The 26,082-nt window shown below is 44.1% G+C and overlaps 1 protein-coding gene and 1 long non-coding RNA gene across 5 annotated transcripts in view; one reads left to right on the top strand and one right to left on the bottom strand.

The window, feature by feature from the left end:
* The window catches only part of VMP1 (vacuole membrane protein 1), a 113,405-nt gene that overhangs the window by 83,409 nt on the left and 3,914 nt on the right, over positions 1-26,082 (top strand). For all 4 annotated transcript variants that reach the window (XM_083480068.1, XM_083480071.1, XM_083480070.1 and 1 more), the window contains exons 9-10: positions 2,163-2,279; positions 6,771-6,832. In XM_083480068.1, the coding sequence (XP_083336194.1) occupies positions 2,163-2,279; positions 6,771-6,832 (179 nt within the window). The remainder of the gene's footprint in view (positions 1-2,162; positions 2,280-6,770; positions 6,833-26,082) is intronic.
* LOC310695535 lies at positions 10,933-26,077 on the bottom strand. Its single transcript, XR_014520135.1, has 2 exons — positions 23,233-26,077; positions 10,933-12,356 (listed from the first exon to the last, which is right to left on the bottom strand). It is a non-coding gene; the product is annotated as an uncharacterized lncRNA (long non-coding RNA).

The raw sequence follows: 26,082 nt of genomic DNA, 5'->3' as shown, positions 1-26,082 counted from the left end.
CACGTGACTCATGTAGGAGCAGGGCGAGAAGACACACATCCCGGTTTTGGTGGAACAAACCTTTTTTTGGCTTCATCTTTCTCTCAGCAGCACACAAGCACAGCAATAAATACCAAGGTTGATTTTATTTTGTTTTCCCCCCTTCTGTCTTTTGTTTCAGATGCAATTCATGAGGGATCAGTCTCAGAGACTGACTCACCGGGCCAAGTACACTTGTTTGGGGGGTGGGGGCTGATGGGGGAACCTTCTTTTTAATGTATGGCTTTAAAATGGCTGGCTGTGGTTTTGTGAATTTCTTACGAAAGACGTCTGTGAGCTGTTTCTAATCTGGGGCTAGCAAGAGAGAATCGGGGCAGGGTCTGTTGTTTGTCTGGGACATTGTCTAGCTGAGGTCTCCCCAGTTTTTGGAAATTTATGTGCTGTAACACTAACATTCTTGGGCACGAGCCTTTTTTAAATTAGGAGAAAATGAGAGCTCGCATATTTTGTGCTGTTTTTCCAAAGGATTAAGGACTTCATAAGGAGACGTGAGGCTCATCTATTGCAGTAGTCTTCAAGCTTTCCAGGCCCTGGACCCACCATTAACCCAAACATGCATTTAAATGCTTATAGGGTGGTGGTGCTGTGTTTACAACCCACCTTGGTCTCCTAGTGGGTCGTGACCGACCACTGGAAGATGAAGGATCCAGTTCAGCCTTCCTCAACATGGCATCTTCCAGATATTATTGGACTGCAGCTCCCATCATCCTCAGCCATTGGTCAAGCTGGCTGGAGGTTGATGGGAAATGGAGGCCAAAACATCCCGAGGGCCCCAGGTAACATAAGGTTGATCTAAAACCCAACATCCCTGTTTTCCACAGTGGCTATCCACATACCACTGGGAACATAGGAGCCTTCTGGATCAGGCCACTGGCCTGTCTAGTCCAGAGTCTTGTTCTTCTCATGGTGGACTCCCAGAAGCCCACAAGCACAGCATCACAGCAAAAACCCTCCTCCACTATCCCCCCCACACACACCGTCAGCAACTAATCTTCCTAATACCGTTTGCTGTATTTTCTTCCCTTTGTTGCTTGGTTTTTAACTGATCTTTGGCTGTTTTCTAGTTGGAGTAGTTTAAGTTGCTTTGAGGCACTTTTTGTAGAACATGACAAATAAATGCCAAAGTTAATGATGATGAAAGATGTATAGACTGCCCCGAAACATGGAGGTTCTGTTTACGGCTGAGAACTGTTGCTAGGCCTGTGATTCTCCATGGACTTGTCCAGTTTCCCAGTGGCCGTTTGGCATTACAGTGGCACCTCGGGTTAAGTACTTAATTCGTTCCAGAGGTCCGTTTCATATGCAGTACACAGCTTCCATCTTCCCTTAAGTCACAGGGATACAGTGGTGCCCCGCAAGATGAAATTAATTCGTTCCGCAATTTTTGTTGTCTAACGAATTTTTCGTCTTGCGAAGCACGAAATCCCATAGGAATGCATTGAAAATCAATTAATGCGTTCCTATGGTCAAAAAAAGTCCAAACAAAGCCAAATTTGGTACAACAACAGTTTATTAACTGCTCTTTAAAGTCACACATACTGTAAAGAGCAGTTCGAAAATTTAAGGGAAAATAAATTAACTTTATAAACAAAACATGTCTTTGTTTTTAGTCAAAGAAAAAAAGTCGCGAGACGTTTTCGTCTTGCGAAGCAAGCCCATAGGGGAAATTCGTCTTGCGAGGCAAATCGCAAACGGAAAAACCTTTCGTCTAGCGAGTTTTTTGTCTTGCGAGGCATTCGTCTTGCGGGGCACCACTGTATATTGAAAGATACTTTGGGATGAACAATCTGAATCTCCTTTAAAGTGATATCCTTGTACAGTGGTACCTCAGGTTAAGTACTTAATTCGTTCCGGAGGTCCGTTCTTAACCTGAAACTGTTCTTAACCTGAAGCACCACTTTAGCTTATGGGGCCTCCCGCTGCCGCCGCGCCGCCGGAGCACAATTTCTGTTCTCATCCTGAAGCAAAGTTCTTAACCCGAGGTAATATTTCTGGGTTAGCGGAGTCTGTAACCTGAAGCGTATGTAACCTGAAGCTTATGTAACCCGAGGTACCACTGTAATCAAGTTATGGGGAAATTCTCCCTCTTATCTTACTCCTTTTCCTCTCTCTTAACTTTACAGATTCCAAACCCTCTTTTCGACCTGGCCGGGATAACGTGTGGACATTTCCTCGTTCCCTTTTGGACGTTCTTCGGCGCCACCCTGATTGGAAAAGCAATAATCAAGATGCACATTCAGGTAATGGCGCTGGCCTCTCTTGCAGAAACACCGTGCTTCATAGAATCATAGAATCATAGAATCATAGAATCATAGAGTTGGAAGAGACCACAAGGACCATCGAGTCCAACCCCCTGCCAAGCAGGAAACACCATCAGAGCACTCCTGACATATGGTTGTCAAGCCTCTGCTTAAAGACCTCCAAAGTAGGAGACTCCACCACACTCCTTGGCAGCAAATTCCACTGTCGAACAGCTCTGACTGTCAGGAAGTTCTTCCTAATGTTTAGGTGGAATCTTCTTTCTTGTAGTTTGGATCCATTGCTCCGTGTCCGCTTCTCTGGAGCAGCAGAAAACAACCTTTCTCCCTCCTCTATGTGACATCCTTTTATATATTTGAACATGGCTATCATATCACCCCTTAACCTCCTCTTCTCCAGGCTAAACATGCCCAGCTCCCTTAGCCGTTCCTCATAAGGCATCGTTTCCAGGCCTTTGACCATTTTGGTTGCCCTCCTCTGGACACGTTCCAGTTTGTCAGTGTCCTTCTTGAATTGTGGTGCCCAGAACTGGACACAGTACTCCAGGTGTGGTCTGACCAGAGCAGAATACAGTGGCACTATTACTTCCCTTGATCTAGATGCTATACTCCTATTGATGCAGCCCAGAATTGCATTGGCTTTTTTAGCTGCCATCCGGGCCTTTTCACGCACTTCCATTCTCAATCGTAATTGCTGTTTCCAGGCAGTCTCTGACACTGGCTGTGTTAATGTTGAGCACTGATTGGAATGTGCCAGTGACGTCACTATCAGACCTACCGTTATTCTCTTCCCACCCACCACCCACCCCTCCTCCTGGGGCAGCCTAATGACTGAAAGCACAAAATATGTGAACCTGCTTTGCATTTTGCATCAGCCGTGAAAGCATTAAGTAGCTCAACCTTCTTCCCACCACCCCACTTCCCCATCTGTAATAAAGGAAGCAATAATATTAGTCATAGTCAGTTTATTTATATGCCACATTTTCCACAAATACCTTGCGCCCTGAATGGTTTGCAGAAAACGAACAATTGAAAGTCTAATAATTAGCACAGCACCCATAGCTTTTAATAAAAAGTATTACGTCTTGTAGACCTTGTCTCTTGTAGGGAGACAATCCTCTCTTTACTACATGCAGTACGTATAAATATTGACTGTAAATTGGAGTAAAACCTGAGTCCCCTAATTTGTAGTATTGGTTGGCCAAAGTTTGGGATATAGCCTGTAGGGTTAAACTGACTAATAAAACCCAGGTCGGAGAGGGTAGGCAAAAAAAATGATAACCTTTGAAAAATAACCTTTTGAAAATCATGTTCTGGTGTAACAAGGTACAAGAAAATTTGAATGCTTATCCTCTATTGAGATTACTTTAAGACCATTATGTTCTCCGTGAATATTAGCTGCTGTTTTTTCGCTTAATTAAAAGAAACATGATTTGATAACATTTAGCTGCCGTATGCATGTTGCATCCTGTTAAAGAAAAAGGTCATATTGGGGGATTATAATACAAGGATAGTTCAACCCTTTCATAACATCAAAAGTGTGAAAATGACAGAAGTGGCCAACATCTTGCCTTCCAGATGTTAGGCTACATGTGCCATCAATCCCGGCCCACACTGCCCAGACAATCGGTGAGAATGAGTTCACTATTAGTCAGTAGGATAACTAAACATCTATAGGCTTCCCTGAGGATAAATAGTCTGGGAGCTGGGGGGAAAACCTTGCTCTGGTGAGATAAGTTTTAGAGGACGTGCTGTTCCACAGTTGTTGTTTCAGAATGTCATTTATAATGATCTACACCCACATGTGGTTTTGGGGTGATGGCGTGAGTGGATTTCCCAGACTATTCAACATTGGGTAAACCCTTCATCTGTCATAAAAGTGTGTGATCTCCCCCTCCTTGCTCCCAGCTTTCAGCCAGCGTGGAACTATTATCTCGTTGTGTCTGTTTATCCACATGCATTGTGGTACAGAGCCCTAAACTTTTCTTGTGTGTGTGTGTTTATTTTTTTCTGATGTAGCTGAGGATTTTAGGAAATGTAGCTGTCACAGAAGATTTGCGGCGTAATCCCCTGCCCTCCATGCCAAACAGGAAGCTTCTGGGCTCGGCCCAGCAGCTCGTTTTACTGTTGCGTTTAATTGGCCTTTAAATCCGCACCGCAAAATCGAGTATACTAATGGCGAGCTGATTCTCAGAGTGCGGGTCCTTTATGGGGCCAAATTGGATCCCCTCACATGCGTGAGGCAGGTGGCTCAGGGATGCCCAAAGGTTTGCAGAGCCAGCGGCCTTTGCGGTTTTGATGGGCTCCCATTAGCCCTATCAAGCGAGGCCGATGGGACAGGAGTAACAAAATATGTGGAGAGGGCCACATTTAATGGATGCTTTGCACCTGAACAGGCTCTGAACCTAAACTTGAGACTTGTGAGACCCTCCTAATTTCTTGACTTTTAGCCACACCGCTCTCCTTATGGGGCGTGGACTGCGCCCAAGTATGTGTGCATAGAAGTGATCTGTAGTAGAAAGAGCCACTCACCCCCGATTTAGTGAAAGGGAGGCAGGGGTGGGGAGATCTGGAGGTGGCCCAAACCACAAAATGCTCCCTTCATCCTTGATTTATGGAGTCTGGTGCCCTTGCGGTTGTATCTGTCACTGACACACAATTTCCCCATTATTTTGTTTTATTTTTAAAGTTGTTTTTCTCTGAATTCCTTGAGCAAACAATCCATTTAGAAACAAAACAAAACTTGGATACCTATTTTAAGAGGACAGATACCTCGTCAAGTGATAAGCTTTCTTCTGGATGGCACCAGTCCTGTCTGCTAGTTGGGTTAAAGTATTTTAAATTCTCCATTTTTTAAGTGGGGGGGTGTACTCTGCACTTTAAAAGAAACACACCCACAAATTCCATGTCTTTATGGATTTGTTTTTGATATGTAGGGATAATTTTCCCACAATCGCTTTCCCATGGTCTGATATGGTACAGTCCAAGCATGCTTTTACCACATAATGAGCTTTTAGTGCAAAGAGCATCTTATTTTCCTGACCATGGCAGATTTTGATCCATCCAATGGCCAATAAATTAAAGGCTTTAAAGCACGAATGGGAACAATCTGTGGCCCTGCAGGTGTGTGTTTTGACGCCAGCTCCATTCAGGCCCAGCCAGCATGATGATTCGGTCAGGAATGATGAGAGTTGTAGTCCTGATATATTACAGGTTCCCTGTCTCTTCTTTAAAAGCTGCTTACATTTCATTTGCACAGTCTTGAATTTTGCTTCCGTATTTTGCAAAACAGCGGTTTTTGCACCCCTTGCCATAGGTCATGATGGTTGAAGCTGATAGTAGTAGTTCAGCAACATTGGGGGGGCGCTCATAGGTTAGTAACTCCTTGTACAAGAGGGGGCATCATTGGAAATACTTCACAGTCTCCCGGTAGCCCATTTCACACACTACACAGGCCTAAGGGGTACTCACAGTAAAAGTCACAGCCATTTCGCTTCTCCCTTGGTCATCCTGTTGCACTAATCCATGGTTTGGGTTAGCACTGAGTTCATGGTTTGTATCAAGCAAGACAAAGCACAAAGGGTAGCCAAGGTTTGTTCTTAGATTACTGCTTGGGGTTTGTCTGGAGGTAAGGCAAACCTTGGACCCCCCAGGTTCAGACGTAATGCTAGACCAAATCATCATTTAAAAGGTAAAGGGAGCCCTGACCATTAGGTCCAGTCGTGGCCAACTCTGGGGTTGCGGCGCTCATCTCGCTTTATTGGCCGAGGGAGCTGGCATACAGCATCCGGGTCATGGGGCCAGCATGACTAAGCCGCTTCTGGCGAACCAGAGCAGCGCACGGAAACGCCGTTTACCTTCCTGCCAGAGCAGTATCTATTTATCTACTTGCACTTTGACGTGCTTTCGAACTGCTAGGTTGGCAGGAGCAGGGACCGAGCAATGGGAGCTCACCCCGTCGCGGGGATTCGAACCGCCAACCTTCTGATCGGCAAGTCCTAGGTTCTGTGGTTTAACCCACAGAGCCACCCGCGTCCCTCCAAATCATCATTTAGCTGCAGGTATTTAGCTCCAGGTATGTAACAGCCGTGACTTTTACTGTGTGTACCTGCCCACTTTCTCCTTTGTGCTTGGCTACGGTTTGGCTTAGCATTGCCTATCAACCAGGCCATTGTGTAACAAATGTACAGTATCTGGTCCCCACTTTATAGTGATGAGGACATTGAGACACAATGGGTAAAACATTATGGGATCTGGGGAGAAGAGAGACACAAAGCTGCCTTTTCCAGCCAAAATTGTGTGCCTAGTTTAATGCTTAGATGACCTTCACACTGGAAGAAATGTCAAGGCAAAGGGATAACAAAATAACAGGAGAGGATGATTAATTGCATTGGAAGACGGGCTGTAATCTTGAATTGTTTTGGCTTCCCCTTCAGTTGAATATGCCTGTGACGGATGTTTTCCCTCTTTCAGAAACTTTTTGTCATTATCACATTCAGCAAACATATAGTGGAACAGATGGTGGCCTTAATTGGGTGAGTAACTTTATCGCTGCCTACTGCCTCACCTTGTTGGGAAGTATTGCTGTTTTGAACCCTTTACAGCCTTGGGGGCAGACATCAGGTTGCCCTCTCAGATGAGGTTTGGCTACGCCATTGCCCATGCTGGCCGCAAGGGCTGATGGGAGTTGGAGTCTGGCAACAGATGGAGGGCGCCTTATGGACTTAACCCCTGCTCTGCTGCCCAAGAAGGAACAGAGGAGGGAGCCTGGGAAGAGAACGGAATTACTGCTCTTGGTTTGTTAACATTATATTCTGGGTTTTTTTGTCTTAATTTCAAAAGCGGTTCACACTTAAAAAAAGAAAAACCCAGCCACAGTGAAGTACCTACAGAATGATGCATACAGCAATTAAAATTGTAGCGAGAGGCAGAACAGAAGCCAACATTTATATCAGTACCATTTCAGTGGCTTGTCTCGAGTAAAACTTAATAGTTTCACTCAAGACAGTGTGTAGACCCACTGAAACTAACGAACCTAAGTTAGTCGTGTCCGTTAATTTCCATAGGTCTTCTCTAAGCAGGAAAAGCATTGGAGACAGCCCAGTAGAATTTACAGCCCAGTTTAGGACTGTAGCCATAGTCTTCTTGTTTTGTTGTCCAGTTGTGGTACCCTCCAGATGTTGCTGGAATACAGCTCCCATCACCCCTGATAATTGGCTACGTTGTGTGGGGCTCATTGGAGTTGGAGTCCTGCCACGCCTGGTCTAGCTCAACAAGATGCTTTTCATGTGTCCTGGGTACTTTATCTGCCTAAATGCCTGGCAGTGTGCTTGGTTGTATTGAGATATATACCGTATTTTTTGCACCATAACACTCACTTTTTTCCTCCTAGAAAGTAAGGGGGAATGTCTGTGCGTGTTATGGAGCGAATGCCTACGGGTGGCGGGGGGTATCTGCTGCAGTCGTGAGTAGAGGATCCATGGTTCCCCTTCCTTCCCTCCTCCGTGGTTACAAAGCATAGATCCACATAAATCCTCAGGATTTTTGCATTGGGCTACTCCAAACTCACTGTCAGATCACATGTCTGTGGCCACAGCATGAACCACAAAAATCATATATCCACTATTTCGTTTAGAATATTTTTTTCTTGTTTTCCTCCTCTAAAAACTATGTGCGTGTTATGGTCTAGTGTGTGTTATAGAGCGAAAAATACGGTATATATATGCTAAATGCTAAATACAGCCACAAACACACTCACACCGCTTAACACCTTAGTTTCTGAGTGGTGTACGGTAAGGTTAAAAATGATACAATAAAGAGAGAACCAACCATAAAATCAGTAAGCTTACTTAAATTGCTTGCGAAAATGAAGATATTCAACAACCTTCAGTGTAGACAGTATATTTCTGAAGTACAAAGCTCGTCTTCAGAAGTGCCTTGGTACTAGAATGTGGAGTATGTTTCAAAATGTCAAAGGAGAAAACAATGATTCTGGGGGTATTAGCAGCATGTTGTTTCATTAGAAAAGCTTGCTCACTTTTCACAGACAAGCTATTCCTGTTTTAGAAAATACATGAATTCCCTATGTTTCCACACACCCCTTCCCAAATGAGTGTCCATCTGTCTTAGGAAGTGATTCAGACTTGTTTTAAAACGAAGAATTTATTGACTCTTACGGGCAGGAAATAGAGCAAGGCTGCAGATAACAAGCATGCAATTATTTTATATTTTTAAATATCTATTGGCTTGTATCCTGTCTGCCCTGTCCCATGTTAAAAGGGACAATAGGCAGAGTTTTTAAAAAGAAAAAAATGAATACCCATTTATAAAGGCATTGACGAATTGATATTGTGCCCATTCCCTTCCTTGCTGCTCCACATGACCAGCAACTGCTGAATAAATTCCGTATTGCACACATTTTTAATACAAATTCCACAAATACATGCAAAGGTATTGAAATCTCCACTCCCCATGAATGCAATTTGCAGAGATCACTTGAAATTCATGCAGAAATTGGGTTAACCCTGGTGCAGAATCCTGATGTCTTGTTATTTGTGTGTGTGTGGTTTTTGGTTTTTGGAAGCTACAGAAAACACCCAGTGCGCTCTCTCTCGCTCTCTCTCTGTATATATATGTAAAAAAAGATAAAGGACCCCCGGACAATTATAGTTTGTGTCCCATCCCCCAATTTTATCAGCTCTGGCCAGCATGGCCAATTGTCAGGGCACAGTTGTAGTGCAGAATATCTGGTGAGCATCAGGTTGAGGAATTATACTTGGTCTTCAGCCTTTTCATTTTGGGGCCCAACATTAACCACCCCCCAAATGCTATGTGGGACCCACTTTTATTTTGTACTGTTTTCTTTCTTTCTTTCTTTCTTTCTTTCTTTCTTTCTTTCTTTCTTTCTTTCTTTCCTTCCTTTCTCTCCCTCCTCGCATTTCCTCCTAATTTCACGATATCTCTACCCCTTCCCCATCCTAGGTTGAGATTTGACCGGTGTGTGTGTGTGTGTGTTATGCTGTGTGTACAGTTGATAGAGCTAATATCCATAATCCTTAGTATTTTCTTGCGTGTATTTTGCTGGGTGTGTGTGGATTTGTCTCGAAGATACTTTTCAGAATTGCAATGTCTTGAAGTAATTGCTCTGGAAGTATGCAAACTAGACATGGGTAGCATTATGCAAAGGAGCTGGAGCATCCAAAGTTACATTCTTGAACAATTCAGTGCTGGAACAAATCTGTTTTTTATAACTTCCGGAGCTTCCAAATGCATTGTTGTTGTTTACAAAATAAAAGTCTATTAGTGCACATTTATCATTGTAATGACCATTCTCAAAGGCAATCTGAAAGGTGGTGCAGTACAAATTTTCACTGTGAATTAGGATTCCCCCCCCCCCCAATCTCCTAAACTACTGGAACACTTAATCATACAAAGAGATTCAGGGAAGATCTGTATGCTAGTTCAGTTATTATTGTAAGCCACTTTGTGAAAGCTTTTTGCCTTGAAAAACAGGGTATAAATAGCTTTTTAAGAAACCTGCTCTGAATGCAGACAGATCCAGGTTTTTATTATTATTTATTACATGTACCATATATTTCCATGTATAAGACACCCCCATGTATAAGACGCCCCCTGCTTTTAGGGACCCCAAATTTAGAAAATGGGCATATGCACTTTTCATGTATAAGACGCCCCCAGATTTTTAACCTTATTTTAAAGTAAAGAAACCTAGTCTTACACATGGAAAAGTACGGTATACAGTATGAAAGCTGATGTTCTGAAGTGAGGGCTCTTCAAAAACACCCATAAATCTTCAGACCAAAACTAGTAGCGTTTTTCGTCCTCACTCATCAACTTTCAAGAGAGTTTCTATCTCTTCCCCCCCTTACATTGCTTAATATCTTTGCAAAAGCTTCTATCAGATTCCGAACTTTGTTGGGTGGTTCACCTCAGGCTTCAAAAATGTTCTCGGGAGATGGGAAGACTTCTGGAATGTCCTGATATCGTTTGGCTTTTATTATTATTATTATTTCTATCTCTCAAACATGACCTCATCTGTGTCTCTCCAGAGTAGCGTATATAAAACCATGTGCAAAAACCACAGGAGGAACCAGAATTTCTTAATCATTATCGGACGCAAAGTGTAGCTCACCCTTTTGCGGTGCACAATGTAAACTTGCTAGGCATGTTCTTCTTCCTGGTAGATTTAATTGAAGACAGACGGAGTCAAATCTAGGCTGCAGATTTTTTTGCACCATTACCTGGGAGCAAATCCCATCTGAACCAGCGAGGTTTGCTTTCTATGTAAACAGATCCCATTGGGCTTCTTGAATATCCCCACCCACTTCCAGGCATGGGCTGCAAAAATTTCCTATTATTGCCAGACGCTGTGCTTGTGGCAACCTATATTTATAAAATTAAATGCATGCACACAATATTTTACTTTATATTTTGGGCAGGGGGGGTGTAGTGAGAGATTTCCATAGCCGTTCTGTGCTGTATATATTCTTTGAAAGATACACAGTCAAGTGTATTTATTTCCAGCCACTTAAAAACTAAATGTTGCAACCTTCCTTGTTTTCTGGCTGCCTTCCCTACCCCACCCACTCGAAGTAAGAAGAACTCTGTCACACGATTATGATGTATAACATAATTATTTATTTGCTCTGTGGTGTTTTTCTTTTATCCAAGCAGATTTAATTAATTTCACTGCAAGGAATATTATTTTTGTTTGGGGGTTTTTTTGGTATCTTTTTCTTGCTTTTTCTTTTTGAGACTGTCAGCTAAATGACTATGTATGAAATCATAGAGACCCTTTCAGTGTGGGTTGAGGGATTCCCAGCCATTTATTTCTTTTAAGAGCTGTTTCTGCAAACTGAACGCGGGACTAAGGTTTGGCAGACCATACCCCTGTCAAAGGAAGCCAGCCCCCATCCTCCTTTTCACTCCCTCCTCCCTCCTGCGATTTAATAAATTGCTTTGCTATCAAGAGGGAGAGCACTCCCCTCTTTGCAGCCGTTTTAAGCTGCCCGATGGGGAATTTCCAAGCCGTTCCCAACTTCTGCAAAGTGTTACGTGACGCTAGGCAGGAGAGCGGGGTAGTGCCACAGAAAGTAGCTCTGCACTGGAACGTTAAAAATAAAAATAAATTACGACAATGCTTTGCGGTGCATTTCTGTGTAGTTGTCATGGATACGGGCAAGCATGACCCACCTGTCCCCAAAGCAGACCACAAAAGTACTGGCCTCCTCATGAACAGCAGACGACTAGAAATTCATCAATAAAACCATTTGGTAAAGCTGCAGGTACGAAACCTGAAACCGGGTTGCCAGATGGGTCTGTAGGTACCTTTATATATTTCCCTACTGAACACGATGCTGTTTAATCCAATGTGCTTCAGCTTAAACAGCATTGCACCAGTGGGTCAAAATTGCGGGGGGGGGGGGAAGAGCATGTGGCCCTCCAAATGTCACTGGACTCCAACTCCCATCATCCCCACCCCAGCCGTGGGCTGATGGGAGCTGGAGTCCTGCAACAAGCCTTGCAAGTTCAGAACTTTCCCCATCTGCTTGCGTATTGGAATTGCCTTTCCATATGTTTTCAGTCGCTTGCCGTTTGCTGCCCCGGGCTCCTTCTGGGATGTAAATTGAATGAATGAAAAGCAAATAAACACCTTGAGGGCCACAGGCTCCCCACCACCACCTCTGCTGCGGCTTTTCTGAAGCTTTTGTGGCAGCCAACTGGACACAGAGAACATCCAAACCCCTCCTCCAGGCGGGAAGAAGAACCCAAGCTCAGTATCTAATAGGGAACAAGTCGGAGTTTCCAAGCTCTTCAGAGCAAAGAAATCGAAGGGTTGCACTGGCTTTGTCTTAATGCTTTTGGTTAGGAAAAGATGCTGAAGCCAAGAAGATGTGTAACTGTCTCGGAAGTTTGTCAGTCATGGCATTGGGATCTCTCGTTTTCTCTGCGTGTGCTGTAAGCGACCTCTTCCCACCAAATTCATCCAATTGGGTTGAAAACATTCTTTACTCAGCCCAGTACGCAAGTTGGGCAACTCTGAAACAGAAGGGGGAAGGGAGAAAGTTCCATTTATTATTTTGAAAAGGAGGCGCAGATGTGAAGGAAATTCTAGACACGTAAGGTCTTTAAACCCTTTTTAAATGGATCGCAGCAGCAGCACAGTAATTGTGGGGTTGAGAGGAGAGTGTGTGTGTGTGTGTGTGTGTGTGTGTGTGTGTGGAAAAAGAGCTACAGGGATTTAACCCAGCAGCCGAAAGACAGTTAAGTGTGCGATCAGGAGCTGTGGTCAGTAGGATTGTATTCGAATCTGCAAAGGTCATTGGCCCCAGCCAGCCAGGATTTCTCCTGCAGTGAAATGAATGCAGCGCCTACTGAGAAAAAAGCTCTCACCTGCAGCTATTAATCAAAATATACGCCCAGCAGATGTGCACAAAAACACATGCCCTCGCACACGTTTTCCGGAGCCAGTGTGGTGTAGTGGATCAGATTAAGATCTGGGAGACCGGGGTTCCAATCCACGCATGGTCGTGAAGCTCACTCGGTGAGTGATTTGGGGCCAGTTGCGGTCTGAGCCCATCCCAACCTCGCAGGGTTGTTGTGAGAATAAAATGGGGCTAGGGAAGAACCACATAACTCACCTCAAGCTCCTTGGAGGAAAACGTGTCATGCTGGTGGTGCTTAATGGAGTAACAATAAGCAACAGGCCCCTGCCCCAAAGAGATTACTATCTGTGTTTTATGAGCGCCTAGGGAGAGAGGCAGAGCAAATTGTACTATCTGGTCCTGGGTTTTCTTTCAGTCCAGGGCAATGAACGCAAGAGTATTCAAAAACGGTGATTTGGGCCTCCGGGTATACCATACTAAAACTAGGAATTATTGGGGAAGGAAGGTATTAAGATGATATATGAATGTTCACCATGAATGGAAAGAGGAAGAGTGGGTTTCAGCCCTTAACATCCTTCCCGTTCACTCAGAGGGAAGGTCCACTGTGGGACTTATCCCTGAATAAGTGTGTGTAGGATTGGATCCTTAAAACTAATATAAAGCCAACAAGATCTGCTTGAACTGAACTTCAGAAATCTCATCACTTCCTTTTGCCAGTGCTGCTGGCAACTATATATAGCAAGTATGTGTTTGTGTGTGTGTGTGTGTGTGTGTGTGTGTGTGTACACACACACACACACACACACACACACACACACAGACAGACAGACAGACATATATACGCACCCGCTTTTTAATGCTGAAATGAAAGCATATCTCCAGAAAGCAGACTCTCCAAGTCTGTTTGTAAGCGACCTTGGTTTGGAGTGGCAAGCTCCCTTCTGGAGCTGATCCAGAATTTCTGCTGCAGTGTGATCTTTTACAACTGAGTCAAGCTCCTCGAAGTTCTGGGTTTGTTCTGAATCGCCTTGCATCTTGCCTTGGTATTGGCTGAGCGTGGGGGAAAACGGATGGCTTTTTTTTTTTAAAGGCTGCGAGAACCTTTTATCATTACAGGAAATGACAAATCATTAAAAAAAAAATCTAACCGTTAAAAGCCGTTTATATCACCGTCTGGAGGTGGGGGAGTGTCTGTGTGTGGAATTAAATGAGCCATTTCAAGGTTCAGATAAACCAGGTGGAAGGAGTCTGGGTGCGGCAGGGAGCGGGGAACGAGATGCGGATCTTGGAGAACGAATTAGCTACCCCTGCAACAGAGAATGCTTTACCAGGGTCTCCTATTCCCCCCCTCCCCCCAAAAATCCTCTTTTGCTTCTCTGCAATTTGTCCCAAATTATTTTTCTTTTTTAAAACGGGAACTTAGCAAGGTTCCTTACAGATCCTTGCCCACCCCTCCAGTTCAGTACTGTCTGCACTGACAGGCAGCAGCTCTTCAAGATTGCAGGAGGGAGAGGTTCTTCTTGTAGCCCTGCCTGAAGATGCCAAAGGAGGGGTTAAACTAGAACCCTTCTGCATGAAAAGTAGGTGCTCTAAAACTGGAACTAGAGCCTTCCATTTCATATTAAGAGTTGGGAACACAGGAAGCTGCCTTAAAGGTAAAGGGACCCCTGACCGTTAGGTCCAGTGGGGACAACTCTGGGGTTGCGGCACTCATCTCGCTTTATTGGCCGAGGGAGCCGGCGTACAGCTTCCGGGTCATGTGGCCAGCATGACGAAGCCGCTTCTGGCAAACCAGAGCAGCACACGGAAACGCCGTTTACCCTCCCGCCGGAGCGGTACCTATTGATCTACTTGCACTTTGACGTGCTTTGGAACTGCTAGGTTGGCAGGAGCAGGGCAGAGCAACGGGAGCTCACTCTGTCACAGGGATTCGAACCAACAACCTTCTGATCAGCAAGTCCTAGGCTCTGTGGTTTAACCCACAGCGCCACCCGCGTCCCAGGAAGCTGCCTTAGGCTGCATCAAACCATTGGCATGTCTAGCTCAGTATTGCCTGCACTGTCTAGATGCTTCGGTTGACCATCCTGCATTGCAGGGGCTTTGGACTAGATGACCCTGGGGTCCTTTGCGACTCTATGAGTCTATGACTAGCAGCAGCTCTCCAGGGATTCAGGCTGGGGTCTCTCCTAAAAGATGCTCTTCTACTGAGCAACGGCCCTTCCCTAAAAAAACGAATGCCAAAGCTTCTTGCGTGGCAATTTGGTGGTAAGGGGTGATCTGCAGACTCTTCCACAGGAGGGAATTACCTGTGGTAAAGAGAAGCAGTGTGGTGTAACAGTGCTTGGAGTGTTGGGCTCGGACATGAGAGACCAGGGTTCGAATCCCGACTCAGCCATGAAGCCCCCTGGGTGACCTTGGGCCAGTCGCTACCTCTCAGCCCTTGCCTACCTTCACAGGGGTTGTCATGAGGAGAAGATGTGGAAGGGCGGGAAACCGTGTACACTACTTTGAGCTTCTGGGTGGAAAGTTGAGCTATATAACTGCAACACATAATAAACAACCAGCTCCTCTTTTTTAAAAATAAAAACTCCAGCCACCACTCCCCGCAAGAAAGTACAAAGCCACAAAGAGATGTTGTTCAGCGGTTCAGCCTTGAACAGCTGTTTTTATTCCGGACTCTCTTTTTTTTAAAAGAGTCTGGTGCAGAGTTATTAAAACAGTACCCGTACAGTCATTTGGAACAACTTTGGCCCCAAACATAGAGACCCTGGAAACTTTTAAGCAAAACGCTAGGCTCTGTTTCCTATGATGCAAGATGGAAGCAGAGGTTATGGCAGGCGCGAGGTTGCCGCCCCAAAACCACCCCTGTGCGTGTGTCCCTCCCTCCCTCTCTCCATCGTCATGTCCTAGCGATGCTCAGAGTAACTGCATTGAGCATGGGCAGTGGAGGCTGGGCCATTTGGGCAAATGGGGCACTGCCCTGCCAGCCTCAGGCCAGCCCCTTCTGCATGCTTGCCTACTTGGGTGGGGTATGGATGGTTGCTGCTTCCCCTATTGGGGGGCACAGCAGCTGCAGAAAATGCCAGTTTTGGGATCACCACCCTAAGACATTCTGCAGGATGCTGCTCCCCAAGCATAATTTCTCCAGGTGAGCCAAGTGATCTTACGTATTTGCCGTATTTTTTGCTCTATAAGACGCACCAGACCATAAGACGCACCTAGTTTTTGGAGGAGGAAAACAAGAAAAAAAATATTCTTAATCTCAGAAGCCAGAACAGCAAGAGGGATTGCTGCGCAGCGAAAGCAGCGATCCCTCTTGCTGTTCTGGCTTCTGGGATAGCTGCGCAGCCTGCATTTGCTCCATAAGACCGCACACACATTTCCCCTTACTTTTTAGGAGGGAAAAAGTGAGTCTTAAAGAGCAAAAAATACTGTATATAGAGCCGGGTCATGTGGCTCCATGTGGAAGCAGAAGGCTTTCCAGTCACCTCCTTAGTTTTTAACTGGGGGTGCTGGGGATTGAGCCAGAGTCCTTCTGCGTTGCAAAGCAGGTGCTCTGCACCGAGCTGCGTTCCGTCCCCTAAAAATAAATTATGATTCTAGTCCTCATGGTTCTAAGTGAAAAGTTGGAACGTGCCTTCAGCCAAGTCAGGTCATTGGTCCATCCAGCTCATTTATCATTTACAGTGGGTGGGGAAACCCGTGAGCCTGATGTAGCCAATGGGTCTCTCTCCCCCCCCGACCCCCCGCACAGTCTCACTTACAGGCGACAGATTTCTGGGATCAGTCAGAGAGTCTTTCCTACTCTTTCCTGGAGATACTAGGGATTGGATCTTCCGCTTGCAAAACAGGCTTGCCATTTTCAGCGAGAATGTCCCCTCTGGCATTCCCATCACGGTGTATCTTTAAGTGAAGGATGTGTACCCACCATGTTTAAAACCCATGGCTTTCCCCCACCAAAAAATAAAAGCCTGGGAACTGTAGTGTAAGGGTGCTGGGAATCGTAGCTCTGTAAGGTGTGAACTACGGTTCCCAGGAAGTCATATACCAATTGCTGGAAACCACAGGAGGGGAGAGTGCTCTTGTGGTCAAATCCTGCTTGCTGATTTCCCACAGGCATCCGGCTGACTAATGTGAGATCAAGATGCTAGACTAGTGCTTTAAATGAAGATGTAAATGGACACAGCCAAGAGCATCACTAGGGCATTTAGCAAGCCTGCGCAGACACCCCTTCTTACTCCTCACGTCTTTGTTTCTCCTTCCAGAGCAGGGTTGTGAGATGAGATATGTGACTCATTCTTAAGTCACCGATCAATGTGCATCTTGCTGCGTATAGTTTGCATGATGTACATCACCTTACGGCGCCTGCCTTCCTTCCTTTGAGGTAACATGTTTCAACGATCTGCTTCTGCGATACGATTTCAAAGGGAGCAGAGTCCGTTGGCCACATCTGACGCCTGCAGTCCTGACTCACTCAGGTTGTCAAAGGGAGAGCCAGGAAGAAGCCTCAGGGTTGTGAGGTCAAATTCCCGGCACCACCATGGCAAAAACTAATAGGCCTGGGGCTGGGAATATGATACCCGCTTTCTGCTTCCCACTGGCACTCAGGTTTCTAGTCCTTGTGGTTTTGCAGAATTAAGTGGGGAACTGCTGGCTAAAAGAGGTATTGGGAGGAATGGCAGAGCTGGGTGTTGACTACATACTTTGTATGCATATCTTCAGGCAATCTTTAAAAGTACAGTGGTACCTTGGGTTACATACGCTTCAGGTTACATACGACTCTGCTAATCCAAAAATAATACCTCAGGTTAAGAACTTTGCTTCAGGATGAGAACAGAAATCGTGCTCCGGCGGCGCAGCAGCAGCAGGCCCATTAGCTAAAGTGGTGCTTCAGGTTAAGAACAGTTTCAGGTTAAGAACGGACCTCCGGAACGAATGAAATACTTAACCTAAGGTACCACTGTACCTCGTTGAATGAGACCAAGGTCTAGGGGTGAGGGACCTGTGGAGGTCTGAGCCCAGGGTCTTTTGCAGTGTGCCCCCAATCATCCTCGTCTTTATTTTAAAAAAATAACTTGCAGGCACCTTTTTCCTTTGGTTCCCTAAATTTGCATTGATGCACATGCAAACCATATGCAAATGTGTGTCTTGAAAGACCCTGCCTGGGAGTAAAAAACACTGCCAAGTAGAGTCGGCTGTTCCGTGCCCGATGGGCCAGCAGTCTGCTTAAGAGTGAGGTATTTCCTTTTGTATCAGAAACAAAGAGGCAAGCAAAGAGCCAAGATGCCAATCTAACTCCCTTTCACACACACCTCCCTTCTCTGTGGTTGTATGGGAGGAGGGTGATAATCCATTCGTGGCTGATGTGCTGCTAGATTTCATGCTTTCGCCCATCTCCAACCTCGCCACTGTCCTGACCTGTCCAGGTAAGCTGGTTTCAGGAGGGTGGCTCTGCAGCTCTGCATTATCACACCAGCCACTCCTGGAAAGGAGACCCTTCATTCATCATCTCCAGCCCCTGCCATCATTCTGTTCACTTTCAAAACTGTTCTGTGTGAACAGAGGGGAAAGCAGGTACAGTGGTACTTCGGGTTAAGTACTTAATTCGTTCCGGAGGTCCGTTCTTAACCTGAAACTGTTCTTAACCTGAAGCACCACTTTAGCTAATGGGGCCTCCTGCTGCCGCCGTGCCGCTGTAGCACAATTTCTGTTCTCATCCTGAAGCAAAATTCTTAACCTGAAGCACTGTTTCTGGGTTAGCGGAGTCTGTAACCTGAAGCGTATGTAACCTGAAGCGTATGTAACCCGAGGTACCACTGTACTAATCACCTACTTAACTCCCCTAGTTGAAATCTTCTAGCACCTCTTTCCCAATGGATATGGGGGCAGGGGCTCAATATTTGTCTGCTGTAGGTTAGTTACCTTCTTTTTAAAACTTTCAGAATTGGTAGGTGAACTGTTGTTTGAACAGAATGCTTTTCAATGCACACTTTTGTCAGTGGTTTTAGGAACTGTGAACCACGGCTGATGGAGAAAGAGAGGAGACTAGAAAGTGTTAGGTTGATGGATAGAGGCAGCCAAGGTGAGGGAGAGGGGAGGATGGAACAGAGAGGAGAAAATGGCGAGAAATTGTCAGAACAGGAGAGGAAGCGATAGACAGAAGAGAGAGGGAGAGAGTCAGTCCTGTGTTGCTGCGTGGAGTTTAAAAAGCAGGTCCAGAGTCTGCAAAAGTTGACAACCACTGCTTTAGAGCGTGAGAATTTTCTGAAGTAGGAGCGCAAGGGCTTGTGGTGCCCGAGACAGAACGCCACAGAAAAATCCCACCCAATTACTGGAATGGCAAACCAACCACTGCTTTTTACTCTGAGGCTTTCAGATACGCCATCGCCATCTCCTTAAGCTTTCCGTCCTCATGAGGGCTAGTTACTTTCCCTCTTTTTTTAACCAAAAACAACAGCAACCTGCAGCTCTCAGAAGTGCATTTGGCCGGCTGCTTGAAGGATGTTCAGCATCCTTAAATGCAACATGTGCTTCCTTGTCGGTGAAAGCTGGCAAGAAATGTCCAGAAGCGTTAGTCCGGAGTACAATGAATTCTGGACAGGACAGGCCATCTGGCTTGTAAAAGAAAAGACCGAGGAGCTTAACTATATTTAGCACTTAGGACTGCGCTATTAAACAATTTGGAACCGGTTTCTGTCTGTTGCTTATTAAGAAAAGGGACATCGGGCAATGTAAGATCGTTGACCCATTTGGCTGTTAGAATAAAGAACAGGGTCCAATTTCTAGCCAAACAGTGACCAGTTCCAAATTCTTAATAGAGAAGCGTTCGTTGTTCCCAAAGAACAGCAGAGATTTGTAATCCACATAATTGGCTGTTTAAAAGTTACCTTGTGTACTTCTGCAGTTGAAATTTTGATGATGCTTCCATATTCCTGCAATACCGTGTACTATGCAAACTTTAAGGGACGCAGATGGCGCTGTGGTCTAAACCACAGAGCCTAGGGCTTGCCGATCGGAAGGTCAGTGTTTCGAATCACAACGATGGGGTGAGCTCCCGTTGCTCGGTCCCTGCTCCTGCCAACCTAGCAGTTCGAAAGCACGTCAAAGTGCACGTCAAAGTGCAAGTAGATGAATAGGTAGGAAGGTAAACAGCGTTTCCGTTTGCTGCTCTGGTTTCGCCAGTAGCGGCTTAGTCATGCTGGCCACATGACCCGGAAGCTGTGGACAAATGCCGGCTCCCTCGGCCTATAAAGCAAGATGAGCTCGCAACCCCAGAGTCATCCATGACTGGACCTAACGGTCAGGGATCCCTTTACCTTTTTGCAAACTTTGGAACTTGGGGCACAGGGTTCCCCAAAGCAGATGGGATTTTGATTTTATAAGTGCAAGGGGAGAAATGGGCAGAGGGGATTGCCTCGGGATGTTGTCAAAATTTGGAATATCGAGCCAGCAAGCAAAGGGGTGTTGATCCCACTAGGGTGGGGTGTCAGTTGTAATAGTGCTCTATTCGTTCAGATGAGGGTTTGATGGAAGGGCACATTTCACTGCGCAGTGTGTGGCTAGAAACCTGGGCTGTGCGATATCTGGATTAGGATCTCTGCTCAGCCATGAAGTTTCTGTGCCACTGCCAGAGTGACTCTCTCAGCCTAACCTACCTTGCAGGGTTATTGTGAGATTAATGAAGAGGTGATGTCTGCTTTCTTGAGCTCCTTGGGAGAAGGGTGGATATCAATGTAATAAAGGCAATAATGATTATGGCATAATTCCGCCAAGTTTCAATCCCACTGATTTTAATGGAATAAAGCATGTTTTTAACTGTCACACTGAAATTCATGCATCATGCAAAATGTTCAGCTTTCAGCATAGTGGCTTTTTAGTTTTAATGTCTGTGAAGGTGATATTAACAAATCGTCTTCAAAGACTGGAGACTATAAATAATATTTTGCTATTTCTGATCTGCCCAGCTATTTATGAAACTGTTTTAATTGCATGCAAAATTAGATACTTAGTGCCCAAAGGCAGTGCAGTATAAGCAATTCCAAATAAAATTTGTTGCAATGACGGACAAAACAGTTTTTAGATACTAAATACACTACCAATGTTTTCAGCCTTTTTGATAGAAATGTGTCCTTTTGTTCAGATGACAGTAATCAGAACAGATTCCCCCCCCCCTCAAAAGGCACATTTTGGGTTATGGTAGCTATCCTGAAAACAGATTATAATTTAAAATCATAACCACCATCACTGGCACATTGTTACGTTTCACAATATGAAATGTTTTGTAAGCCAAAATATACATTTCCCTTTTTTTTTATTTGGTCATTTAACTGGATTTAGTACTTGTAGTAGCCTTGAAACACAAACACAAAAAAGTACAAGAAATTAAACTGCAAATTGTATTTTATTTATATTCCCATATGTCTTCATAAAATCAGGGTTGCTAAAGGTATTTTAAAAATCTAGGTTTTATTAAGCTTTTAGCAAACAGTGGCCACGATCCAGTACCTTCAGACATGCCAATTGATTTCAGAGGTTCCGGCATTGAGTGGTGACTAGGTATCTCATATCACTTGAGTGTAACAGAAATAAATTAAGCCAGTTAAGTTCCATCAAATTGAAAGGTAAAATTAGGGTTGCCCACTCTGTTCTGTGGGGATCAGAAGTACTTAGATGAATCACACACTCTTGGTTTTCTTAGAAAAAGGAAATCGAGGCTATAATCCTTGATTTCCTTTTTCTAAGAAAGTGTTGCACGTAGAATTAGTCCCGTTGGCCTCAATTTACGTACAGGATTGCATTGTAAAACAGTTAACAGTCATTGTAGTACTTCATTTAATTGCATAAATTTTATTCTAATTCATCATTCAAAATAAAAAAAAAAGTCCATTGAGGAGCATACTTTACAAACACTTATTGTAGTAAAGAAGAATACTTTTTTTAAAATCTACTATAGGAATACCTTACACATTTATAGCCAGTTGTCACTCAGTTTCTTCTAAAGCGAAATTTAAGGTGAGTTTGGAACATCCTTCTCAAGGAACACCATAATTTTTACTTCCTTTTTTCCCCTTTTTGCTTTTTAGATATAAATTTGCCTTTGCTGTTAGTAGCTGACCTGGGTCACTCTTTATATATAAATCCAGTAACTGACTCCTAGCTAATTCATTAATAATTCTAGGGATGTTTAAAATTTTGATCATAAGAATTTCTCAGGGCTTGTGGCTGTTCATATCCACCATCAGGGTTGTAATAACACATTGGCTTCTCTGACAGTATGACCCTACTACTCAGAAATAAGTCCCATTGAATTAAATCGGGCTCATTCCCAGGGAAGTAGGTATAGGATTGGCACTTCAGTAACCTATATGGACAACACCCCCCAATTTTTATTTTTATTTTGCTTTTAAGATAAGCTACTCTTTTAAAAGTAAAATCTGTAGAAGTTGAGATTTATTTATTTTTACATTGCATGGATAGTAGCCCTGGGTAGTAAGCCTTGCTGTACAGTATTTATTTTTATTTTTATATTTTGAATCTAGAAAGCCAGAACTATGTTACTACTCTGCAGTTTTGCCCAACGAAAGGCACAGTGTAGTAACACATTGACACCGCTGCGGTCATTGTCCGTGCCAGGCAAAGGCAGGTTTCTTGAAATAATACCTGAAATATCTGTCACTGACTGAAGAAGTAGCTGAAGCAAGGACCTATGTTCTTCCACTCTATAAAACATAATGCACATGGATGGGGGAATAATAGTAATAATAGTAAGGGCATCACTTTGATATATATATATTGGTCAAATGCACATTTTGGAGGACACATCTTTCAGATCCTCTGTTGACTGACTTTAATAAAACCCATGCCATCTAGAAAGTTTTTACTCAAATTCCATAATGTGTTGTTTTGTTCCCTTTTAATTGGATAATGGGAAAATCATTTCAGCTGTTCTCAGTTTCGGTTTCTAACCCTTTTGGCATTCTGAAAGAGTCTTACGTAAATGAAGAATAAGTATGTAAAATGCTAATTAATAAACCAAACTTAATTGCAGAGGTGTTTTTTTTAAAAAAAATCAAACTGAGTGAGCGGAAGCTACAGCCTTTTAACATTTAAAATAAATAAAAATTCTCCTCTGTATTAAAAACGCATGGTGTACATTTCCTGGACAAGCTGTAAATTTTTAGTAGATAACACTCAGTTGTGTAATTTCATAAACAGCTCCCGAAAGACCACAGAATAACTTAATAAAATTTATACTGTGCAATGGATTTACAAGGTTGTCATTCTGCACCGTTTTCTGTTACGGGAAAAGGGATATAAAAAAGAGAGAGAATAAAACTGAGCATCAGGAAGAAAATGTACCCACCCAATCCTGAACAATGCAAACTTTGTTCAGCAATTAACTTTTGATGGCAAATGGATATCGGCTCTTGCAATGAAAAAGACCTGAATAATTTCTTTTGCCAGTCATTCAACTCTCACCATCTAAGTATTTCCTACCTAATGCAGGTTTGTTCAAGCAAAAGCATTACCTTTTCAAAAGCTCTTTTCTCTGTTGGACTTCTGTGTCATCTGAAATCTTAACCCGAGTGTGATTTTTGAGAATACAGTGACTCGTTTTTGCTGGACGAGTCATTCTGCACAATCATAGCAGGGAGATGAGTCTTCACTTTGGTTTTGCAGACTTTCCTAAGCTGACATAATTTTTACCTTAATCACACTACCTTGGGGAGAAAATGTTTTTTAATTATAAAGGAAAATATACCACTACCAAACCTGGTTCCCAGTTTGTGTTCACTGTCCAATCCTTGAAAATATATATATATTTAAATCAAGTACTTTACTGTATGCTAAAATTTAAAAATCATGGGTTGCATCCAATTTACTTTGAATGTGATTAACATGGACATAGCCATAGCTAGATTTTTAAGGACTGATGAAGAATGCAGTATAAATTCAGGGGAACAGCAGCTTTGGCAAGGATAATTTTTATTTAAAACAGATTTAACCCCTAAAGGAAAATACATGTATGTGCATTACGATAAGAGTTGCTTGAAACTTTCCAAAAGGATCAGTAGATCCAAACTGGAGAAATGTACATAAATTATATAGGTGATATCAAATTAAGTCAGAATACATCAGTTGAAATTAATGGAACTTGAGATGCTGTTAGATCTACCGAGTATGACTAGCATTGTCTATTGCTTTTCATATTTCCCATGAAAAGAGCAATGAAAAAAAATATTAAGTTTTTAGTTGGCTTGTAAAAAAAAACTTTTGTCTCCAAGGAAAACGAAGAAGGGCTAGGTCCCACTTTATATTGACCGCATGCTGTGGCACCTCTCAGCTAGAACTTGTCAAAAGGGGCTTTTTCCTTTGATTTCTTTTTTGTTTCGCTTCTCAAGGGAGGGGGAAGATCACTTTAGCATGGCCTGTGAGACACAGTTGAGAGGACTTCCCCCAAAAATGTGGGAGGGAGGCAGCTGTGCCCCCACAACTAGACTTCTGCCCTCAGCTGTGATGGAGCATGCTATCCTGTGGCCAGTGTTGAAGCAAGTTTTAACTACTAGCCCAGCTGGCTTTTGTATGCGGACTTATGGTCATTGTGTCTAATGGCAGAGCCGGCCCTCTTAAAGCGCTGTGCTGCCTTTAGTGTCTTAATTGCATTCAAAAGAGCAAAGCAACAGAGCTTCTCGATTCATTTCCTCATTACATTTGTACATCCTGCCACTTTTCCAGGAGGCTCAGTTAGTTGCCTGGGTGCAGGGGCTCCTGCCTTCTGCTCCCCCCTCGGTTTCATCCTCCTCGGCAGCCCTATGAGGTAGGATGAGCTTGAGAGGCTGAGCATTGCGGCCGAGTCAGGATTTGAACCTGCCTCCCCCACCCCTGGCCCAAACCCACCTGCTCTCAACTGGGAGCTTAGCATCCTAATCCTAAACAACACATGCAAGCCCTTCTGATTTCAGTGGCACATACAGTACTTGCAGGGAGGGGAGAGGCGGGAGAATTTATCTAATCATATGGAACTTATCAGCCTCTGAGGGCATCTCCTTGTTCTGGCAAAACTGTCCTTGGTGATTTCCTTTCTCCCCACCTTTCAAGCTCTTCTTCATCACTCTCTACTCAGGTGATGGAGGGACACCTTTCCCCTCCATCCACACCTATATCCCTGTAAACATATTGCCTGGATGATCTTCAGTTGCCCCTTTCAGAAGCAACTAGCCATTTCTGCACTGAGAGCTAGCCTTTCCACCACGCTGTGCCCTGTTGGGAAACCAGAGATATCTGGGAAAGCGTGTGTTTTTTTAATCAGTTTTCCTTATTCCTCCCAAGGTAAGGTGTGTTCCGTAACTATCATTTGCTTGCAGTCATTGGCCATAAAGTATGAAATGATTCAGAAGAAGGAAAAGTTCACAGCTTTTCCTTTGTTCCTTGTTAATCAGCCACTTTTTTTTTCTTCTCCTTTTATTGCCTGGCTTCTTTCTCTCCCCCCCCCCTTTTTTTTTTTTTTTTTTTTGGTGGGAGGTGCCTTTTTGGAATTGGCTAATGCATTTATTTTATTTTATTGGACCAGGGAGTGTGTGAAGGGGGGTGGAGAGAATGGATGGATAGATGGATGGATGACGCAGGAATTGTCCTAATAAGGACTTGGTTGGAGCAAAGGCCCGCCTCCTTTTGAGCCGATGGGGGCAAGTCACAGAGGTGGGAGGAGGGGGGGCGGGCAGTTTCTTTTTTAAACTGGGGCGAATGACACAAGCCCAAGTCATTTCCTTGCTAATCGGTTCAAACCAGTTCTTACAGGAACCCTTGGTGATAAATGGTTGGGACTTCTCAGAAGTCACTCCATTTGAACTCCTGGCATTGAGCTCGCTCTCAGGCTTGGCTTTCAGGAAGAACAGTTAGCAATATAACCTCAGACCTCCTGCTTCTCTCTGCTGCCTCCGATCTAGCTAACCGGCATTTGGCTGCCCAAAAACATTTGCTATTTGGGCTTTTTTCCCTTCCCTTCCCCTTTCCTTTCTCTTTCTCTGTCTCTTCCTTCCTCTCTCTATCTTTAATTTAATTTTATTTTTTGCGAGAGGAGAGTTTTCTGTACTTCCAAACCATCAGGAAAGCCGATAACCACGTGCTATTTCTTAAAAAAAAAAACCCAAAGACCCGTGGTTCTTCCACGTGCCTCCGGTTTGATCGCCCCCACTTCCTTAAGCTGTGATTTTGAATTTTGGCGGTAAGTTTTTCCCCACCCCACCTAAATAATATTTTTTTCCCTTCTTTTGCTCTTTTCTTCCATCCTCTCTTCAACCCACCACCCCACCCCCAAACCCGGCTTTACCCTTTTCCAATGTTCTGCCTGAATCGCTCTTTTTGGGGGACCCGACCTA

This window comes from Podarcis liolepis, assembly GCF_965112155.1.
Source record: "Podarcis liolepis genome assembly, chromosome: 16".
Lineage (NCBI taxonomy): Eukaryota > Metazoa > Chordata > Lepidosauria > Squamata > Lacertidae > Podarcis > Podarcis liolepis.
Note: the sequence above shows the minus strand (reverse complement) of the source record. Positions and strands in the feature narration are given on the sequence as shown.